This window comes from Scyliorhinus torazame, chromosome 17 (genome assembly GCF_047496885.1).
Source record: "Scyliorhinus torazame isolate Kashiwa2021f chromosome 17, sScyTor2.1, whole genome shotgun sequence".
Classification (NCBI taxonomy): Eukaryota; Metazoa; Chordata; class Chondrichthyes; order Carcharhiniformes; family Scyliorhinidae; genus Scyliorhinus; species Scyliorhinus torazame.
In genome coordinates, this window is record NC_092723.1 from 22,271,161 (window position 1) to 22,293,738 (window position 22,578).

At 44.3% G+C, this 22,578-nt stretch overlaps 1 protein-coding gene across 2 annotated transcripts in view; it reads left to right on the plus strand.

Annotated features, from left to right (window-relative positions):
* Window positions 1-22,578, plus strand: part of lrig2 (leucine-rich repeats and immunoglobulin-like domains 2) — an 88,487-nt gene that overhangs the window by 26,020 nt on the left and 39,889 nt on the right. For both annotated transcript variants that reach the window (XM_072480176.1, XM_072480174.1), the window contains exons 2-3: window positions 13,253-13,327; window positions 13,717-13,851. In XM_072480176.1, coding sequence (XP_072336277.1) covers window positions 13,253-13,327; window positions 13,717-13,851 — 210 coding nt within the window. The remainder of the gene's footprint in view (window positions 1-13,252; window positions 13,328-13,716; window positions 13,852-22,578) is intronic.

Genomic DNA, 22,578 nt, shown 5'->3' on the forward strand with positions numbered 1-22,578 from the left:
GTCAATCCCCAAATTAATAACAACGATCCCATCCTCCCACCAAACCCCAAACATTAGCCTGCATGTTCACATAAACAAATGACAAAAAGGAATTAGGGATCCCCCATAGTCGCCATTAACACACACCGTCCCCCTCCCCCAACCTTCCCACCCACCCCCCAACTAATGTTCGATGTTATCCAGTTCTTGAAAGTGCATAATGAATAACGCCCATGAATTGTAGAACCCCACCATCCTTCCCCTCAGTTCAAACGTAACCTTCTCAAGAGTCAAGAATTCCAATAGGTCCCCCCGCCACGCCAGGGCACAGGGTGGAGAGGTTGCTCTCCAACCCATCAGGAGCCGCCTTCAGGCAATCAACAAGGCGAAGGCTACAACATCTGCCTCCGCACCAGTTTCCAACCCTGGCAGGTCTGACACCCCGAATATGGCTCCCGGGGGCCCGGGTCCAGTTTCACGTGCACCCCGCAACGTTCACACACATCATCTACTCCTTCAAAGAATCGGCTCATCCTCGCCCTCGTGAGGCGTGCTCTGTATACCACCTTCAGCTGTATCAGCCCCAACCTCACTCACAAGGTGGAGGCATTCACTCTCCGGAGTACCTCACACCAGAACCCCTCCTCCATATCCTCTCCCAACTCTTCCTCCCACTTTGCTTTGATCTCTTCCAAAATAGCCCCGTAAACCGCTGACATTACCCCCTTCTCCAGTCCCCCTGTCGTCAGCACCTCATCCAGCAATGTGGAGGGAGAACACCTGATTAAAGCCATGTCAGGTTATTCCGCTATCTCTGGTGAATAAATTGGTTATAGGAGTGTTAAAAGGTCTAAGGATGTTCAACAACTGAAATGAAACACATTGCTTTAAATAGCACATGTTCCTCTTTGTTGACTATCACATGTATGATAAATTCCAATGCTTAGTCATACAGAAGCACTTTTTTTTGTAGTTCTGTCACTGACCTAGAATAGAAAGGAATCCCGTAACAAGCACGCATGCATTCTTTTGTGCAAATTGCAACTAGTGAGTAAGTGATTTGGAATTCTGAATCCTGCGTTTCATTTTCCAATTCTGCTACAAATTCATTCCATTCTGTGGCTGTTAGGCTTTTAATGCAAGTCTCATGTGGTAATTATGTCGCAGCTTGGGGGAGGAAGTTGTTCATTGTCAAATAGGGATGACTAGTCATTAGACATCTGGAGTAAGCATTAGAAACAGTTGAAATGTGCCACAACAGTTTCCATTTGCTCTACAATCTGCAGCAAAGCATCGAGAAAAACCTTTTTGTTTACTTTTTTAAAAGAATCTTTCAATTCTATTATTTACTCCTTTAGAGACCCTGCACTCCTGACTATTGAAAGTCCTGTAGTGTACGCAGACATGTGGAGTACATTGCTCCTTCCTTGGCATGTTTAAAAGCTTCCTGGACATATTTCATTTTAGTTTGTTGGTTTAAAAGTGCAGTGGCCAGGATTTGCTACCCTTGGATTTTTTTATCCCTGGTTTTTTATCCCTGGATGTTGTGGTGAGCAGTTGAAGAAACCTAAAAGTAAAGTAAAAGCCTGCAGATGCTGGAAATCTGAAATAAAAACAAAGTATTGTAAAAACTCAAATTGCCTGATAGCACCTGTGGAGACAGAACAAAGTTAACATTTTGAGTCGAATGTGACTTGGAACTGGTTCTTTTTTAAATGTATTCTTTTCACAGGATATGAGCGTCGCTGGCTATGTCAGCATTTATTTCCCAACTAATTGCCCAAGAGAAAGTGGTGGTGAGCCACCTTCTGGAACTGCTGCAGCCCACATAGTGTAGGTACACCCACACTGCTGTTAAGGAGGCAGTTCCAGAACTTTAACCCAACAGCAGTGAAGGAACGGCGACATATTTCCAAATCCAGATTAGAGGGGAGCCTTTAGGTGGTAGTAGTCCTATGCACCAGTTGCCCTTGACATTCAAGGCGGTAGTTGTCATGGGTTTGGAAGATGCTGTCAAAGGAGCCTTGGTGAAATGCTGCAATACAGCTTGTAAATTGTATATGCTGCTGACACTGGTAGTGATGCTGGATGACAGCGATTGTAATGCCACTGAGGTAGTGGTATTGTCGCTAGACTAGTAATCCAGAGACATTCTCCGGGGACCTGGGTTCGAATAGTGAAATCTGAATTTAATATAAAAGAAAATTTGGAACTAAAACTCTAAAGATCATGAAACTATTGTCAATTGTCATAAAAACCCATCTGATTCATTAATGTCCTTTAGGGAAGGAAATGTATCATCCTTACCTGGTCTGGCCTACGTGTGATCCACAGCAATGTGGTTGACTCTTAAATGCCCTCAGGGATGGGCAATAAATGCTGGCCCAACCAACAATGCCCACAGCCCATACATGGATTTTTAAGAAATGCCATGAGATGATTAAATTCTATCTTGTTGGAAATGGTATTGTCTGGCACTTGTGTGGTGTGAATGTTCCTTGCCACATATCAGCCCAAGCTTGAATGCAGGTCTTGCTGCATATCAATTAGACTGCTTCAGCGCCTGAGGAGTTGGGAATGGTGCTAAATATTGTATAATTATAAGCAACATCCTTACTTCTGACCTTATGGAGGGAAGGTCATTGAGGAAACAGTTGAAGATGGTTGGACTAGGTGGAACTGAGTGTAAAGTGGAGGTGAGCAACCGCAATCAGTATTCCATGTGCAAAGTTAACTTCTCTTTTAAAAAGCATAATGCAAATCCACTAAACCCCTCCACATCCTTCAGGTTGTCCCCTTGAAAGTGCTGACTTAGTAGAATATTATTTTTGGGAAACTAGGGCAGTTCTCTAGTTGGTTTCCATTAGTTGTTTCAGCTGGTGACCCTCTGTAGGCGGCTTAAGAATCATCCCACATCTAAGCCTGTTCCTGTTCTTGCATGACTTCTACAAGCATAATTTCTAGCAGGGCCAATGGATAGAAATCAGGAGCAGCAATAAAAGCAGAAAATGCTGTAAACACTGGCCTGACAGCAACTGGCTTCAGAACTCGACATAGAGATTTCACAATTTTAAGCAAAGACAAATCGGGGGGAAAAAGAACAAGGGATTGAGTTTCGGAGCCATGAGGCCATGTTGCAGCTGTACAAAACTCTGGTGCGACCGCATTTGGAGTATTGCGTGCAATTCTGGTCGCCGCATTATAGGAAGGATGTGGAAGCATTGGAAAGGGTGCAGAGGAGATTTACCAGAATGTTGCCTGGTATGGAGGGAAGATCTTATGAGGAAAGGCTGAGGGACTTGAGGCTCTTTTCGTTGGAGAGAAGGTTAAGAGGTGACTTAATTGAGGCATACAAGATGATCAGAGGATTGGATAGGGTGGACGGTGAGAGCCTTTTTCCTCGGATGGTGATGTCTAGCACGAGGGGATATAGCTTTAAATTGAGGGGAGATAGATATAAGACAGATGTCAGAGGTAGGTTCTTTACTCAGAGAGTAGTAAGGGCGTGGAATGCCCTGCCTGCGACAGTAGTGGACTCGCCAGCACTAAGGGCATTCAAATGGTCATTGGATAGACATTGGACGATAAGGGAATAGTGTAGATGGGCTGTAGAGTGGTTTCACAGGTTGGCGCAACATCGAGGGCCGAAGGGCCTGTACTGCGCTGTAATGTTCTATGATTTAAAAGAAAACCACAGAGTATGATAGGGTGGAGGGCAGGATTGATTACATGACCGATGGGGTTAGTAATGGGACAATAAAGAAACAAGATGGGATCAGGGAGGTGTAAATGCTAGAATCAGCAGCTCAGCAGACACGCATTTAGACTTGTGTAATGCAGTATAATTGGTTGGGCGGGGGCAGCACGGTGGCGCAGTGGTTAGCCCTGCAGCCTCATGGCGCCGAGGCCCCAGGTTCGATCCCGGCTCTGGGTCACTGTCCGTGTGGAGTTTGCACATTCTCCCCATGTTTGCGTGGGTTTCACCCCCACAACCCAAATATGTGCAGGCTAGGTGGATTGGCCATGCTAAATTCCCCCTTAATTGGAAAAAATGAATTGGGTACTCTACATTTATTTAAAAATAAATAATTGGCTGGATGGCTGGTTTGTGATGTGGAGATGCGCCAACAGCGTGGGTACAGTTCCCATACTGGCTGAGGGTTATCAACCTTGCCCCTCACCTGAGGTGTGGTGACCCTCTCAGGGGAGAGCATCCTATGGTCCTGGAGGCTATGGTGACTTTCATAATCCAATATGTGGGAATGATTTTTAATCCCACCTTCACTAATTCAGTGGAGCTCAGTTTCCTAATTCAGGGCAAAATGAAGATCAAACCTGGGATCTTCTGGTCTGCCTGGCTTAATTACGCGAGGCATTTTACACCCTAATCTTCAGAGCTCAGCCATTTACCAGGGGCTGGTTTAGCACAGTGGGCTAAATGGCTGACTTGTAATGCAGAACAATGCAGCAGCGCGGGTTCAATTCCCGTACCGGCCTCTCCGAACAGGCGCCGGAATGTGGCGACTAGGGGCGTTTCACAGTAACTTCATTGAAGCCTACTTGTGACAAATGATTATTATTATAACCATATTGCACGTGGCTTTGTATTGCAATTGTAATGTAACAAGGGAATCATTGCAAATGATTTCAAAATCTGAACTACATTTTTGTGGATGATCATTATCTGTTGATCTTGTTAGAGAGCAGTTTGTTCCACATGTGTCTTAAATTGCTTGAAATTTAAATTAAAGGCTTTGTTTTGGATCAGTAATAGACATTAGGATTAAACTGTAGCACAGAACAGATGATAGTTCAGAATAGCAGTTCACCTCCCAAGTCATTCAGAATCTTGACTTGGAAATATGTCGCTGTCCTTCACTGTCACTGGGTCAAAATCATGGAACTCCCTCCCTAACAGCACTGGTGTCTTCAGGGACTGCAGTGGTTCAAGAAGGTAGCTCACCACCATTTTCTCAAAGGCAACTAGGGGTAGGGTATAAATGTTAGCCAGTGATGGCCACATCCTGTAAGTTTTGTTTTTCAGTGCAGGTTTGTTTCCTGTTCTGGTTGTGGTAGACTGGGAACTGCCTCCTCCTCCTGCCTGAGGGAGGAAGGCAATGACAAACCACCACTGAAAAGAATTCACCAAGTGAATGGCTCCGGGTAAAGCAACAACAGACAAACTAAGGACCTGCCTTTGGGCAGAGCACACGTGAATCAACACGCTATAAACCTGTATCTGTATGCAAACCAGTGACCTTTCAGCTTCAGATCAAACCTGAAAAAAAATGCCGGTTGACACAGCTGGAAGTTGTACAAAAACTGATTCTTGCTGTCGAGCATTTTAAGTCTGGTGAAATGGTTCTTATTTAATTTCCACTGCTTACGATGCGGTTTGACTATAGTTTATGGCTGCAGCTCCCCACAAATAAGTTTTCAATCCCAGCCTACTGCCACCATCAATGGCATTCGGAACTGGGTGGGTGGTTGAGGGAAGAATTGGGGGGGGCAGAGCACCTGGTGCCATCATATGGGGGCCAGATAGTTCCATACAGACAGAGAAAGTGATATGGAAGGCAGCCGCTGTGGTCTGACAGAAATTAATTTTTATTTCTGTTCGGACTAAATGCTTGTAATTTCAAGAACGATTTGGAAAATGAATAACCAGGACAAGTAATCAGAGCCACTATCTGAAAATACTTAGTCAGAGTAATGATGTATTTACACAATAATTAGAAACTTGCATTGATTGCCAACAACATAGAAATGCATGTTATAACAAATTTACTGACCAGGTTTAATGATCCAAAAGAACTTTCTCCAACAAAAACACAAATGCTGTATCTATACAGCACGGTAGCATAGTGGTTAGCACAATTGCTTCACAGCTCCAGGATCTTCCCGTGTGTGCGTGGGTTTCCTCCCACAGTCCAAAGATGTGCAGGTTAGGTGGATTGGCCATACTAAATTGCTCTTAGTGTCCAAAATTGCCCTTAGTGTTGGGTGGGGTTACTGGGTTATGGGGATAGGGTGGAGGTGTGGGCTTGGGTAGGGTGCTCTTTCAAAGAGCCGGTGCAGACTCGATGGGCAGAATGGGCTCCTTCTGCACTGTAACTTCTATATGTGGACATGCACGGTTTGAGACGTGGTATTTGTTTCAGCATTGTGATAGCAACATGTATTTATGTAGTGCTGTTCACATCATAAAAAGTCTTGAGGTACCTCACAGGAACATTAGCAAATAAAATCTGATAGCCAACCCACATAAGGAGATAGTACAGGTGACCAAAAATTTGGTTGGCAAATTAGATTTTAAGGGAGTGCCTTAAAGGAGAAAAGAGAGGTAGATAAACGGGGAGTTAGGGAGGGAATACAAAGCTTGGGGCCCAGGCAGCTGAAGGCATGGCTGAAGTGCTAAAAATTGGGAATGCTCAGACACCAGAATGGGAAGAGTACCAGAAACCTCAGAGGTTGTAGGTTTGGAGAAGATTGCAAAGATAGGAAGGGACATGGCCATGAAGGAATTTGAAAACAAAGATGAAGTTTTAAAATTCAGGTGTTGTTTAACTGTGTGCCAATGTAGGTCAGCAAATACAAGGGTGATTGATTGGTAAATGGGACTTGATGAGTTAGGACAAGGCAGCGGAGATTTGGATGATCTTGAGTTTGCAGTGTGTAGAATGTGGGAAGCCAATCAGGAGTGTGCTGGAATAGTCCAGTGTAAAGGTACCAAAAGCATGGATGAAGGTTTAGAGAGAGAATGGGCAGAATCAGACAAAGTTATAAAGATGGAATGATGTGTAACTGATGCAGATGTGTGGTCGGAGGCTTGGGGTCAACTATAACTATAAAGTTGTGGCTGAACCTCAGGACAGGAAGAGGGATAGAGTTGGTGGCTAGAGAATGGAGTTTGTGGTGAGGACCAAAGGCTTTGGTTCTGCCTATGTTTAGTTGAGGAAATTTATAATCATCTAGTGCTGGGTGTTTGATAAGCAAACTGCCAATTTTGAGGGTGGGAGGTTCACGGTGGTGAAGAAGTGGAGCATACATGTGCAAATATGCTGTGTGTCTGGCTAACGTTATGGAGGGTGGGCTTCAACTAAGATATTTCAGACGTTAATAAAAGCAAACAATGACTGAATAATTTGAGAGATAATCTCAGTCAAGCAATAAAAAAAGACAAAGAACATAGGAATGAGGAACAGGAATCGATCATTCGGCTATTTGAACCTGCACTACCATTTGATCAGAAATTATCCTGTTGTCTGACATAATGAGATAGGATTTTAATAGGAAAAAATGTCTGTCACGTATCGGGACTTATTGAACAATTAGCCACAGGACAAAAGCTGAGGAAGGTAGCTGAAAGGCACCGTGGCACAGTGGTTACCACTGCTGTTTCACGGCGCCGAGGGCCCGGGTTCGATCCCAGCTCCGGGTCACTGTCCGTATGGAATTTGCACATTCTCCCTGTGTCTGCGTAGGTCTCACCCCCGTAACCCAAAGATGTGCAGGGTAGGTGGATTGGCCACGCTAAATTGCCCCTTAATTGGGGAAGCAAAACAATTAGGTATTCTAAATTTATAACAAGAAAGGAAGATAGCTGAAAGCTTGATCAAAGGTTTGGTTTTGAAGGAGCTCTTGAAAAGAGGAGGAGGTGGAATATAGAGGGAATTCCAGAGCCTGGGCCTATGGCACCTGAAGGCATGACTGAAAATGGTGGAGTAAATAAAATTCTGGATCTTCCTACTTAACGATATTATTAGGAGTACCTCACCGAGCACACTGCTGCGATTCGGGAAGTAGCCCCGCACCACCACCTGAAGAGAAACTTGGGTCCGGGCAATGAAAGGTGATAACATTGCCACTGATACCCACATCCCTTTTAAAAAAAAGTTTAAACAGACATTTTGTAAATTGCAATTACTGCAACATACAACTTTGGATACTGTGAAATGTGCACGTTGGATATTTTGGATATCATTCTTTAAAATAAATTGACAAGTGGTAGATTTAACACAAAAAGAGATCAGCCCAAATGATTGCTGAAGCTCTGTATAATGATGGACATTTTAAAGCATATCAGTAAGCTTGTGTTTCCCAGACTCTTTCTGAGCTCCCACTATCTGAATAATTCAGACATTTGATGGCACTAAAAGGCTACATTATCGGCACCTGTGCCCTGTATAATATCTGAAGTGTGAATAATTTATGGTTCTCCGCAGTTATGTACATGGGACTATTGGTTCCGCAGCCACTTAACTCAAAATGCAAAGCATTCTTCTTTTCATTTATTATAAACACAAATCATTATCTAACATTCTAGTGACAGTAGGTTTGAAGATGCAGCACTGGATTTGTATGTTTAGAACATTGCAGTTATTGAAATCTGGGGTCAGTTTACATTTCCTCTGTGTACAAATCTGATTAAGTCTCTGATTTATTTGTGTGGCTTGATAGTTCGGTTACATTTCCTGTGCTACGTTTCCGAGCTATAGAATATAAGAAAACACAAGTGAGTTTAAAAGCAGGAAAAGATTTTGTGGGCCATTAAAACTGCTCTGCAACATACTGTTACTAGATCACTGGCTTTGCCCAACCCTTTAATCACCTGTGTAAATAATTCTGTATTCCTGGAAGTATTCAAACAGTTTGTGCTCACGTCCGCTATTAAACTGCTGTACTGGTTAGACAGCACAATTTCCCAACATCAGCCTCTTATTTGCAACACTTAAACCATCATGTCATGTGGAATATTTGATCCTTAGAATTGGAAACAGCTGCAAACTATCTAATTCATGCTCCTTTAAAAAAAATAATAATAAAGGAACCTGCTCCTATTGTTACGCCAGGGCACATAAACTTTTTAATTTCTTGTGGTATGTCTGTGAAACCAATCACACTATCCCTATTCAATAAAAAAAAGTCTAAATCAACTAACTTTATTTACATAAAACCTTCAAGATAGTAATATCTCAAGGTGCTTCACAGAAGTATTATTAGCTAATTTGACATCGAGCCCACAAGATATTAGAGCAGATGACCAAAGACTTGGTTAAAGAGGTAGGTTTTAAGGAACAACTTAAAGGAGAAACAAGAGGTAGAAAAGTTTAGGGAGGGAATTCCTGAGCCTAGGACATACATAGCTAAATGCACGTGCACCCACACTGGAGAATGGAAATCAGGGATGCACGAGAGACCAGAATTGGAAGAGTTCAGATATGAGGGTTGGAGGAGATGGGAATTGTATGACTCCAAATGATGGTTTCAGTGTTTGGATCACAGTGACCCGTAGGTATTGCCTGTCCACCGACATATGGAGCAAGCACACACAATCTGGCACTTGCTTTTAGAAACTGAGAGAAAGAAGATGATTTTGGCTTGGCATCCGACATTCCATGGTGGGTTATTCTGTAAGTGGTACCCTGGTTATAGCAGCTGATCAATTCCTCAGTCTGCAGTAAAACCAGAAGATGTTCATCAAGCTGAACTCTGACTGGACCGACAGGCTGAGAAATAGCCTCCCCAAATACCAACAGAAGTTTTGTTTTTTTGTAGATTTTTATGGGCAATGATCTGATTCTTTGGAAGAATGAACTTTGTTATGTTGTGATATAATATGTAGTAATGCCCAATATAGCTTAATTTAAAAAAAATTTGACGCCTGGAAAACCTAGAGGTTTCACAAGGGCTTTCTCGGTAACACTGTGGTTAGCTTCAAAGCGGCAGGGTTCCAGGTTTGATTCCCCCTTGGGTCACTGTCTGTGCGGAGTCTGCACGTTCTCCCTGGGTCCGCATGGCTTTCCTCTGGGTGCTCGGGTTTCCTCCCACCAGTCCCGAAAGACGTGCTTGCAAGGTGAATTGGACATTCTGAATTATCCCTCCGGCGCCAGAGTGTGACGACTAGGGGCTTTTCACAGTACCTTCATTGCAGTGTTAATGTAAGCCTACTTGTGACAATAATAAAGATTATTATTATCATCAATTTTCCAGCTGCTGGTCCAGGTTGTCAGGATGGGTAATATTGCTAGTGTATAGCCTTGGCTCAATTGTAGCACCCACTTCTGAACCAGAAGATGGTGGGTTCAAGCCATGCTAAAGATATGAGTACATAATTCAAGCTGACATTTCAGTGCAGTACTGCAAGTGCTGCATGGTGGGAGGTGCCATCTATTTCAGATAGGACATTGGAATGAAGCCCTTATTTTAGCTGGATGCAAAGGTCTCATGATCCTTGTTGAAGGCGAGCAGAGGATTTCTTCTGGTATCCTGACCAATATTCATCCCGCAAAAAACAGACAAAAGATTATTGGGTTACCTTGTTTGGAGTGGAGAAACTGGCTTAGTGAGTTACTCGAATGCGTGAGCGACCAGCTGCTCTGGTAGGAAATTCTTCAGGTTTTAGTGCTGTATTTCAAATCCGTTCACGCTAGAGGCTTTTGTTAGCAAAGAAATTGTAGGTAATAATCCAACTGTCCCATATCAACCAGAGATTAGAGGCTTCAGTATTTGATAACATTTAGACTATTGTTGGATTCCCTTTGGGGCAATTTTTAAAATCAGTCTTCTAACTCATTAAATGTGCAACGTCTGGCTGATTCTCTTGCAGGAACTTTACTCTTGGACCCCCGACCCTTTATTTCACAATGGCTTCCTGAGAGTTGTTGTCTATTTTGTTTACCACTTTCTCGCTTTCGCGCCCCCCCCCCTCTTCAGTTTCTTCCTTGTGCAATATCCAGGGCAGTTGGGCTGTCCCCAAGCAGCCATTGAAATTAGATTTAGATTATTATGTTGGAACATAAGCATCAGCCTGGTTGAACTGACTTTTGTGTCATGCCACATTGTTATCTTGGCCCAGCAAAGCTACATCCCAACTCCAGTCAAGTACTTGAAGGTTAGGAGGATGAACCTGCAGCCTGTTCTGTACACTACTAAATCAACAAGCTTGTTTAATGAAGATGCAAAAAGCTTTTACAGGACGCTATCACCTTTGAGCTAATTACAGAATCCAGCAATCGTAAATAGTTTTCAGTTCCTCACTTGTATCCCAGGTTATTTCACACATTTCAGTCATGTTTTAACTAATTAGAAATGCCATTGACTAAGCATTGCAGTGGGCTCAACTCTTGTGCAGCTAGCTGCATTGGTGGTACACCTCAGTATGCACATGCATTGTACAAACATTTAGCTGCTATACTGCTGTTGTTTTGATATTTATGTGCATGTAGCCCACTTGGTATGATTGCTTGGCATTCATTGTATGGTATCATGTGGGGCAGCACAGTGGTGCAGTGGATAGTTATGCTGCCTCACGGCGCTGAGGACCCAGGTTCGATCCTGGCTCTGGGTCACTGTCCATGTGGAGTTTGCACATTCTCCCCGTGTTTGCGTGGGTTTCGCCCCCACAACACACAGATGTGCAATGTAGGTGGCTTGGACGTGCTAAATTGTCCCTTAATTGGAGAAAATGAATTGGGTACTCTAAATTTATATTTAAAATAATGATTGCTTCCTGTGGCACTACATAATCCCAAATTCGCTCTCCCTCTCTTTCGTAAACATGCACTTGCGCATTCATTCCCCCCCCTCCCCGTCACTCCCCTTCATGTGAAGTATAGTTAAGCTAAAGCTACAAGAATGAAAAATGAGGGGAGAATACCAAACTAAATTCTAAGCAGCTTGGATCTTTGAGAGAGGCTGAATTTTCACAGCAGCCTGCTCTGCCAGGATCTAGGTTTAATAAGTCTTGTGTTTCCATCAGTGTTGAGTAATATCAGTGTTGTACAGATGAGCTTTCTCTTAAGCAAAACATGTGATCAGAGACTGTGAGCAAACTCCAGACTGTACATTAATAGAGACATTGTTCACATATGTTCAGTCTGTCAGCAGGTGTGTGCAGATTGTGACTGAGCAGCAGACTGTGATAAACTCATACAACATTGGCTCCGTTATCTATCTTGCTTTGCAATCCTGTTAAGATTCTGATAGACTTAGACTCGGATATTACAGTTAGGCTGTCAGCACTTGGAGCCGGCTGTCCTCCGAGTAAGAACTACAGGCAAAGAATGCAGACATATGGAGTCTTTAAAGCATCTAACCTTTCACTGAATGAGCAAGGCATTCAGCAATTGCTGATTGATCACCCATTCTAACAATTTGTCAACAATGGTCACTTCACTTTACAGAGAATGAGGGACTCTGATGTGCTGACAGTTTGCAGTGAATGCACCTGTGCATGAATTTATGAACACTCATTGTGATCTATAAATTGGGCAGAAATATGACATGAATTCCATGTGTTGGAAATAAGGAAATTCACCAGGAGTATCTGCTGGTTGATCCATTTTTATTGCAAGTTTTAATTTCCCCATTGCATTTAGACTACAGTGTGTGTTTTTTTTATTTTTTGGATTGGTTCGTTCATTGTTTTGAGTAGCTAGTAACTTTATGCAGACGTGTTCTGTGTACTTTTCTATGTTCTCTGTCTCCAAAATCAAAGCTTTCTCTTGTGGAAAGAAGTCGGGTAAAGGACGCACAATCCTAGAACAAAAATGAGGAACTTAATGCATTATTGGGATGAATTATTTTTGTACCCTTTAAATTTTTTCTTTTATACTAAGGAAAATGGTGTCGGTGGCAATTTTCTTTTGATGCTAACAATCGTGTGGTAATTTTCTAAATTGTTTTTTTCACCACATAACAAGAACTTGTTTTTATATAAACCTTTGATGTAGAAAGACTAAGTGCTTCACAGAAGTGTGATCAGAGAAAAATGGATATATAACCCCAAATAAAAGATGTTGCAAGTGTGACCAAAATTTGTGTTAAGAGATGGGTTTAAGAACGACCTTAAGAAAAGAGGGAAGTAGAATGTTTTAGGGAGAAGGGATTAGATATAGGAAGAGACATGAACATGAATTTTAAATCTGAGATGAGAAAGTGGTAGATCAGGATGGCCATGACATGAAGGTGTACGGGATAGGGTATGAGCAACAAAGTACAGGCCTGCATTGTGACTCGTGTTCTAACTCCTTGCTTAAAACTAGGGAGTTGAATCTTGTGAGAACACAGAATTTACTTTTGAATTCTTTGTTATTTCAGAGACTTGAGTCATAACCGTCTGATTTCCACAAAAGACACTGTATTCGAGGGTCTTCACAGACTTCTGGAAGTGAAAGTGCTCTGTTACGATATTAATTTGTTGATGAGAATTTGAAAAAATTAATCATTATATATCAAGTTTTCTAACATTTACTTTTGATCACTTCTTAAGGAATATCAACTATAATCAATTCTCTACAATCCCGACATTGGGAGCTGTAACAGCTAACATTACCATCCTGTCACTGTAAGTAAGATGTTGGGCTTAATTTTATTACCTGCTTTGTGTTTGTTATTAGGAGAACATATTGTGCATTTGTTGACATGTTTGTCCACTTTGTCACTAATAATTAGCAACAGAGATTTTTGCTCCACCCCCTTGTGCTTTGCAATTGTTTCTGTTCTCTTTAAGGTGATGGGTGTTGGTGCTTAAAAATGCAACAGTTTCTATGTGAATGGTATCTGGTATTCGCGAGTTGGGTATGGAGCAGGTGTGTGAAGAGGAAAACACTTATTATTACTACTGCCTCAACAGCTACAACCTTGAGTGTACCTCCCACACCAGCCATACTGTGGTGTCTTTAACCTGCGAAAGATGAGCAATGGCTTTTGTGATATAAACCTTTACTTTTGCAGAACACATAATCGGGTGGTAGAGATAATTACAGAGGACCTTCAACCATACACTGCTTTGGAGACCTTAGATCTGAGTTCGAATTCAATTTCAGAAGTCAAAACTTCTTCATTTCCTATAATGCAGCTTAAAAACCTGTGAGTAACTATCTTTGTTTAACAGTCTTGTTGGTCCACCATAGTATTGAGTATGATGAACTTGTGCAGAACTGTTTTTTGGAGGGGGGTTGCATTCTCCCAGTGTCTGCGGGGGTCTCACCCCCACAACCCAAAGATGTGCAGGGTAGGTGAATTAATTGTCCTTGCTAAATTGTCCCTTAATTGGGGCAAAAAGAATTGGGTACTCTAAAATAAAATTTTAATGACTTGTTGGGCAATATGAAGTGGAGCATATAAAAGTGGACTAATACATTGTACACCATGGAAGGGAGCAGCTAGCAGTGAGCCAGAACGTAACGTTCATGTGAGACTGCCATGCTCTCTGCATCAAAAGCTTGTCATTTCTTGCTGTATTTTGATGGTTTGATAATTTTCAGGGATATTGCTTTTTAAAATCTGTACAGTATCCCAAAATCTTCTGTTGTTCATATATTCAGAGACATAGAAGTATATGGGACATGCTTTGTGTTTAAGAGGAAGGATATTAGCAAGCTAATAATTAAGCTCCTGTACTGACTCTAATGTAGTAAAAGGGAGCAACTTCTTTGCAAATGAATAGCGGAAAAAAGCACTACCCAGGAGAAAGCATGCATCATGTTTTAGAGAGAAAATTCTGTCAGCGTGATTTTTTTAAAAACCCATATATTAATGCAAAACACCCTTATTTTCTTCCATCCGTCCTGTTGGTTTTAGGAACTAATCCTTAGATTATCAACTTTCTATACTTCCTAGTCAAAATCTTTTCAGGATTTCTTTTTTTTTTAAATATGTTTTTGTAACAAAACAAAGTCAATACAACTTAACGAACAACAGTAGAACGGCTAAATGTAGCGCAAACAGTTTGTCGTTTTTTTGGTTTAACAGTATAAACATTGCTGCACGCAAAGGCCACGACATTGGCCCCCTTCCCCTCAAACATCTGCGGCCAGTCCAATACACTGAAGATCGCCACCTGCAGACATGGCTCCATCCGAACCCCCACGATCTCAGACATGGTCTCGAAGAACGAGGCCCAGAACTTGACCAACTTTGGGCAGGACCAGAACATGTGGGAGTGGTTCACCGGCCCCTCTGACGTCGCTCACATCTATCCTCCACCCCAGGGAAGAACCCACTCAAGCCTGCTTTGGTCAGATGTGCCCTATGCACCATCTTCTGTTGTTTCAGGCCCAGTCTAGCTCAAGAGGAGGTGGAGTTAGTTCTGTGTAGGATCTCACTCCAAAGCCCTCCTAGTTGGAGACCTAATTCCTCCTCCCCCTCTCCCTTGTTTTGTCCCATGGGGCCCATATATATCTGAGATCTTCCCCTCTCCCAACTCATCTTGCAATATTCTGTCCAGCAAGGTGTGCTTCAGCAACTGAGGGAATGATGGAGCCTCCTTGCAGAGAAAGTCCTGTATCTGGAGGTATCTGAACTTGCTCCCTTTCAGAGTTGTAATTTCTCCATCAGCTCCTCCAGATTTGCAAACCTACTGTCCACGTACTTGTCCCTAAACCCCATTACCCCATCTTCCAAGTTTTATAGGTAGCGTCCATTCCCACGGAATGAATCTATGGTTGTCACACATTGGTGCCGAGACGGATATGCCCCTCAACTTGAAATGGTGCCTGAATTGGTTCCAGGCCTTTAACGATGCTACCACCACCGGGCTCATCGAGAACCTGGCCGGGGAGAACGGGAGAGGGGCAGCAACCAGTGCCCACAGGGATGTCCCTACACACGATGCTTCCTCCAGCTTCATCTACTTTGCCCCCAGTTCCCCAAGCCAACCCCGCACCCATTCCACATTCGCTACCCCATAGTAATACAAAAGGTTTGGCAGTGCCAGACTTCCCAGTTCTACAAATCCTGGGATTCTTCCTCGGCAACACGAAGGTCGAAATCAGTTTATCCACCGTGACGAAGATTGATTTGGGGATCGAAACACAAACCGGATCCTCAGCAGGAGGTTCATTTTTATTGTCTACACAATCCCTGCCAGGGAGAGTGGGAGTGCCTTCCTATGTCCCCTTTCACCCCTTTCCACCAAGCTGGTCAGATTCAGTTTGTGGAGCGGAACCCAGTCGTGGGCTATCTGGATCCCCAGGTACCTAAACTTAGTTTGGATCAACTTGAACAGCAGCACTCCAGCTCAGTCTCCCCTCCCCGTGGGTTAACCGGGAAGATTTCACTCTTACCCGGACCCTCAGGAGCTCCATTATCTTTCCCATGCTGGTTAAGGATCCGAAACGTGGAACAGCATATCGTCCGCATAGAGGGACATTCAATGCTTCGTGCCTCCTCTCTCAATGCCTCTCCACCCACCCGATGAGCTGAGCGTGATTGCCAGTGGCTCAATTGCTAGAGCGGAAATCAGTGAAGACAACGGGCATCCCTGCCTTGGGACTCCTGTAGAACCGAAGTGGTCTGAGCTTGTGTTGTTCGTCCAGACACTTGCCATGGGAGAGCTGTACAACAGCTTCACCAACGAGATGAACACTGGCCCAAACCCAAACAGTTCCAGTACCTCAGAGGTACTTCCACTCACCCGGTCAAAGGCCTTCTCTGCATCCATCAGTTCTGGTGTCTCCTCCCTGGGTGGGGACATGACGACGTTCAACAGTTGTCTGATATTGGCCGACAGCCGTCGGCCTTTGACAAACCCGATTTGATCCTCCGCAATCACTTCTGGCAAGCAACTCTCTAGTCTTCTTGCCAGAACCTTCGCTAAAACCTTCACATTGGTGTTCAGAAGTGAAATAAGTCTGGATGACCCACACTCCACCAGCTCTTTATCTTTCTTAATATCTATGAGAACGAAGCCTGTTCCAATGTGGGCGGCAAGGCACCCCTCGCAGTGAGTTGTTGAACATTGGCAACAAGCACCAAGAGCCAGCACCGCCACAAGCCTTTTGTAGAAGTCCACTGGGAACCCATCCAGTCCCGGCCCCTTTCCCGGATTGCATGGAGATGATAAGACATAGGACAGAATTAGGCCACTCGGCCCATCGAGTCTGCTCTGCCAACTGAGTGCATGATGCACTCATTGACCACATCCAGACTCAAAGGTGTTTCCAATCCTGCACCTGCCCCCCCACCCACCATCTCTCTCTGAAGGGCAGCACGATAGCATAGTATTTAGCACAATTGCTTCACAGCTCCAGGGTCCCAGGTTCGATTCCCGGCTTGGGTCACTGTCTGTGCAGAGTCTGCACGTTCTCCCCGTGTGTGCGTGGGTTTCCCCCAGGTGCTCCGGTTTCTTCCCACAGTCCAAAGATGTGCAGGTTAGGTGGATTGGCCATGCTAAATTGCCCTTAGTGTCCAAACTTGCCCTTAGTGTTGGGTGGGGTTACTGGGTTAGGGTGGAGTTGTGGGCTTGGGTGGGGTGCTCTTTCCAAGAGCCGGTGCAGACTCGATGGGCTGAATGGCCTCCTGCACTGTAAATTCTATGATTTCCCCCCCCCCGTTCTTTCCAAGTCCATTATTCTGTACAAAGTTGTTTGCCTCCTACGACGTTTCGAAGAAAAGGCCCCTATGCTTGTGAGTGACCCAAAGTTTTGCCGGGTACAATATGCCAAATCTGACGTTAGTTTTTAATAGTGCTGTCTTGGCTTTTATAAATTCTGCTCGCCGTTCAGCCCAGCCGGCCCAATGTCTTGGTAGACATGAATGGTTGTATGCCTATTCATTGTCTTCGCTTATCTTAGGTTATGTTCCTTGTCTTGGAACTTGTGGAGTCTGACGATTACAGCCTGGGCTATGGCTTCTGATGAAGCATCCTATGGACCGGGAGGGGGGGGGGTTTGCGATGTACTCAGTTGGATTCTTACCTTCTGTGCCTTCTGGTAGCCCAAAGATCCAGAGGTTCTGATGTCGAGACCGGTTCCCCTGTCAACTCTGAACTTCATGGTTTTTTGGGTCGCCGCCAACAATGATATATCGGCCTCTAATGAGGCAATTCGTCCATCCTACTCCATTTCCCAGGTTGTCGCTTCCTGAGACCTCAGCCACCGCTCCACCCTGTGCATCAACTCATTTAGTAGGGCCACCGCAGCTTCGATAGCCATCTCCATTGCCAACATCAGGTCGTCCTTCACTGCTTTTCTGTGTTTTTGGAGTTCTACTACTATGAAATCCATTAGCTTCTCCGTCGAGGACCGGGATGGTGTCTACGACTCTGCAGGTCCGTCATGTTTGACTTCACGCTGACCCCGATGAGGGGGTTTTGTTCGGTTTATCTTTACTCCCTTTGCATAACATTTGGTAGCCCGCCGACATTCCAAACTGGCCAAGCTATCGACGAGGGTCAGGGTGTACCATTTATTTCAAGTTTGGTGCCTGTTCATCAGGTTAAAAAAATCCAAAAACAAGTTTCCAGACGGGAACCACCTTTTGTGCAGCAGCTTAGCTCATGGCTGCCACATGAAGTCGCCTTTTCAGAATTTCTGCGCTGAAGTCAAACCCTAATGTTGTAGTAACAATTATTATTATTTTTTTATGTTTTTATTCTCCATTTTCACATTTTCCTTCAAAATTTACACCCCACCCACAGACAGTAAATGGTAACAAATACAAAATAAATCCCCTTAACAATAACACCGATCCCATCCTCCCACCACCCCAAACAACGGCCCACCTGTCAATATATGCATCCAATAAAACAAACCCTCCCACGGTGGAAATAAAAAACAAAGGAGAAAAAGAAAAAGGAGTCTGGGACCGCCCCTGGTCACCATTAACCTATAGAGTCCGCTCCCCCCCCCCCCCCCCCCACACACACACACGCACACTCAACGCCATCCAACCTCTGAAAGAGTACCGTGCATGATACCCAAGAGTTGTAAAGACTCCCGTCCACTGCCTCTTGTAACACTCCTCCCCCCAACCTCGGTTCCTTCCCCCCCAACTTTCCACCCCGGCTCGACCACTCGGACCCTGTTCTGCCAGGCTCCAATGGCCGCAGCCCCTCCCCCACCTCACTCTCATTCACTGGCCGGCTTAAACCGGCCAGTGTGGAGGCCCCCGCCTGGGTCCCTTTTCCCCTTACCCGGCCCTAGGAAAGCCCAGAAATCCCCTTTTAGCACACAAACCCCGCATATCCACCTACACCCCAAAGAGTCCTCATTTCGAGTGAAAGTCCCATCACTTCCCTTGTCCAAATATATACAACATTGGCTCCTTTAGCCCATACACCCGCACGCAGTGAAATAAAAAAGAAAATACAGTCATGAGATTACATCGGCACATGGCCATTTCTCAGTTCTGCCACAGTCCTTCTGCCTTCGCAAACTCCTCCGCTGCTTCCGCCGATCCCAAATAAAAGTCCTTGACCTTGTAAGTCACCCTCAGCTTTGCTGGATATACAATGCCGCACTGCACTGTGCTAATGTACAGTGCCCTCTTCACCCGGTTGAAGGCAGCCCGCCTCCTCGCCAGCTCCACCATAAAGTCCTGGTATACATGTACACCAGCTCCAGCCCACTGCACCACCCACTTCTGCTTGGCCCAGCACAGGACCTTCTCCTTCACGCTGTACCTACGGAAGCACAGAGTCACTACCCTTGGCGGCTCACTCGCCTTTGGTACAGGCCTCCACGACCGATGTGCCCGATCCAGTTCATATAGGGATGATCCTCCCCCTCTCCCAATAGTTTCGCCTGCATCGCAGCAAAATACTCAGTCGGCCTCGGTCCTTCAACTCCTTCGGGCAGCCCCACAATCCTCATATTCTGTCGCCTGGATCTGTTTTCCAGGTCTTCCATTTTTCCTCGCAGATCCTTGTTAATCTCCATCACCTTCTGCATCTCCTTCCCCATCGAGGTAAGTTGGTTACCGTGCTGCAATAATGTCTCCTCCACTTCCTTCAGCGCCTCCCCTTGCTCCTGCACCTCCGCCACTGTGCTCGCCACCGCCGTCGTCACCGGGGAAATCGCCTCCTCCACCAGCACACTCAAAACCTCCCTCATCTCCTTCCTCATTGTCGCCATGTATTTTGTAAACTGCCTTTCGAATTCCGCAGCCATCACCATAGTTATTTCTTCAGCCATAAGCAATGCGGCGTCCTCTGGTGCTCCAGCCTCCATTTTCCTTGGTGACCCCGTGGTAACCTTTCCACTACCCGACGGACCTTCAGCTGTTCTCTGTACTGCCCTTTTTTTTTTTTTGCTTACCCTCGACATTTTCCTTTACTGTGCCTCCTCTGTGCCTTCTCCCTGCTTTTGCCGCCTCCGTGGACCCTGGGACCGAGCCCCGAAAATGCCGTTCCCGAATGGGAGCCCTCCATTGTGCGGCTGCCTCCCACCCGCCGTCACCGGAAGTTCGTAGTAACAATTATTACATAGAATTTTAAATGCAGCTGATGTTTTTACTGTACACCAGCCCCATGTCAATCAAAATGCAAACAACTGTTACTATGATGAATCTATATGCCAAAGTTATTCAATGTTAAACTAAACTATTTTCGGGTGGCGCAGTGGTTAACATTGCTGCTGAGGACCCAGGTTCGATCCTGGCCCCGGGTCACTCTCTGTGTGGAGTTTGCACATTCTTTCCCTGTCTGCGTGGGTCTCACCCCCACAACCCAAAGATGTGCGCCCTGCACATGTGGACTGGCCACGCTAAATTGCCCTGTGATTCAGAAAAATTATGGGGGGAAACTATTTTATCTTGTTTTCCATTTTTCAATGTAATCCATTTTTTATATTTGCTTACCATAGCATTACAGGTATTAACCTGAAGGTGTTTCAGAATTATCCATCTCTGTCGGTTGTGCTTATCAAGTTGATAGATCTTCATATCGAAATTACTGGTTTATTAAAATAACCATCAACACACTTGAATAAAACTATTCAGAATAATGTGCAGAACATAAGGAAGTGATATTTGAATTCAGCTTGATTATTTTAGTTGTTGAATAAGGGGAAAGAGTAGTCCTGATTCACAATGGAGTGCATTAACTAAAGTTGTAGAATTTGCGTGCAGTGCCTTTTTGATAAGAAACTGAAGCGCAAAGCTTTCCAAGCTGTGTCCTGTGTATTTTCTTGTGATACCAGCCCATTGTGATAGGCTCCATGGAGTCTGCTACTCACACTATTGTGTGTCGGTTCCAGTCAATGGATAGTGATTGCAGAAAGAGTTTTAATGTGCACAGGGAGCTTTTGTTGCTTTTTTTTGCTATTTTCTGATGTATGGGTTGGCTTTAATATATTAGACGTTACAGGCTCTCCTCGGCTCTGGAAGCTTCTGGCTGGACTCATTTTACAACACATGCTTTTTTTTTTAACGCAACACATCCAGCTTCAAATTGTTCAATGTACTAATTGACGTATTATTCATTGTTCGGTGTAACTTTTAAAATTCTTAAGTCCTGAGAATTCAAAAGGCATGCTAAATAGGACAACAGGTGTTAGATCCATCAATAGTAGCTAGGAACCATACTACATGGTAATCCCACAATCCAGTGTCCTTGTCAATATGATGGTTCATGCTAGAAAAGTGGTTGGAAACTGTACAGGAAAGCCCCAATGTTGGCGGGTTATATTCCTGTGAATTCTCGCAATGGGTGAAATCACAACCGGCGTGCATAATTTATGATGGAGTGAATTAGCTACGTTGCAGCCAACACAAAATTGCTTGCCAAAATACATCTGAGCCTTGCTCTTCCAGATGTGCAAACCATGCCAACTCAGTCACTATCTCCTGAGCAGTGACACCCCTCAAATTCACACCCCAAATTCGGGGTGGGTGGGGGGGGGGTGATCACATCCTTGAATGCAGTCATCGTAAATGAAAACACCATCACCACAACATGCAATTAGAGTCTTAACTTTACTTGACACAATTGTTCTGCAGTGGGTGGCATGGTGGCACAGTGGTTAGCACTGATGCCTCATGACACCGAGGACCCGGGTTCGATCCCTTCCCCGGTTAACTGTCCGTGTGGAGTTTGCACATACCTTCTCCCCGTGTCTGCGGGTCTCACCCCACAATCCAAAACGATGAGGGCCACACTAAATTGCCCCTTAATTGGAAGAAAACAAGTTGGGTACTCTCAATTTATTTTTTTTAAATAATCATTGATCTGCAGTGCTAGCATGTTATTTAGTAGCTTGGTTTTGAGCTTATTCGCAGTTCATAAAGAAGCTTGATGCATGTTTAACCCCCTCATCCAAACTAATCTATATTTCAGTTTCAACAATAAAAACCTCAAGCATTAATCTATGAAGTAGCTCACCCGCTGCCAAACCCCCCCCCCCACCCCCACCCCCATATATTGTGTTTTCAAAATCGACCACTTTTTTTTCAGGAAGTTGAACCTTTTTAGGCTATTTGCCTAATTTTTAATTTCTTGAAAATGATAAACCGGTATTTTGAAATGAACCTCAATAGAAATCTTTCTAATTCCTGAAGATGTTTTGGAACCTAATGGGTGAAGATTTGGGGTTACGATGGGCAGTCGGGTATATAAACACTTATCCGGGGAAATGAATTTGCAGTAGAAGTAGTGAAGTGCGGTGGTTTATTTTTGTATTCTATTAAAGTGTACAATTTTAAACTGCTAATCACCAGCAGTGCTTTTGTGCACAATTGGGACTCCCTACCCTTAGTTGTGCCAACCTGACCATGGGCTTTGTGGGCTTGTGTTAATGGAAGTGTGTCGCCCACAGTGGGCAAACCGAAACCTTATCTGCTTGAATTTAAATAGCTTGGGTTTAGAGCAGTTAGTGA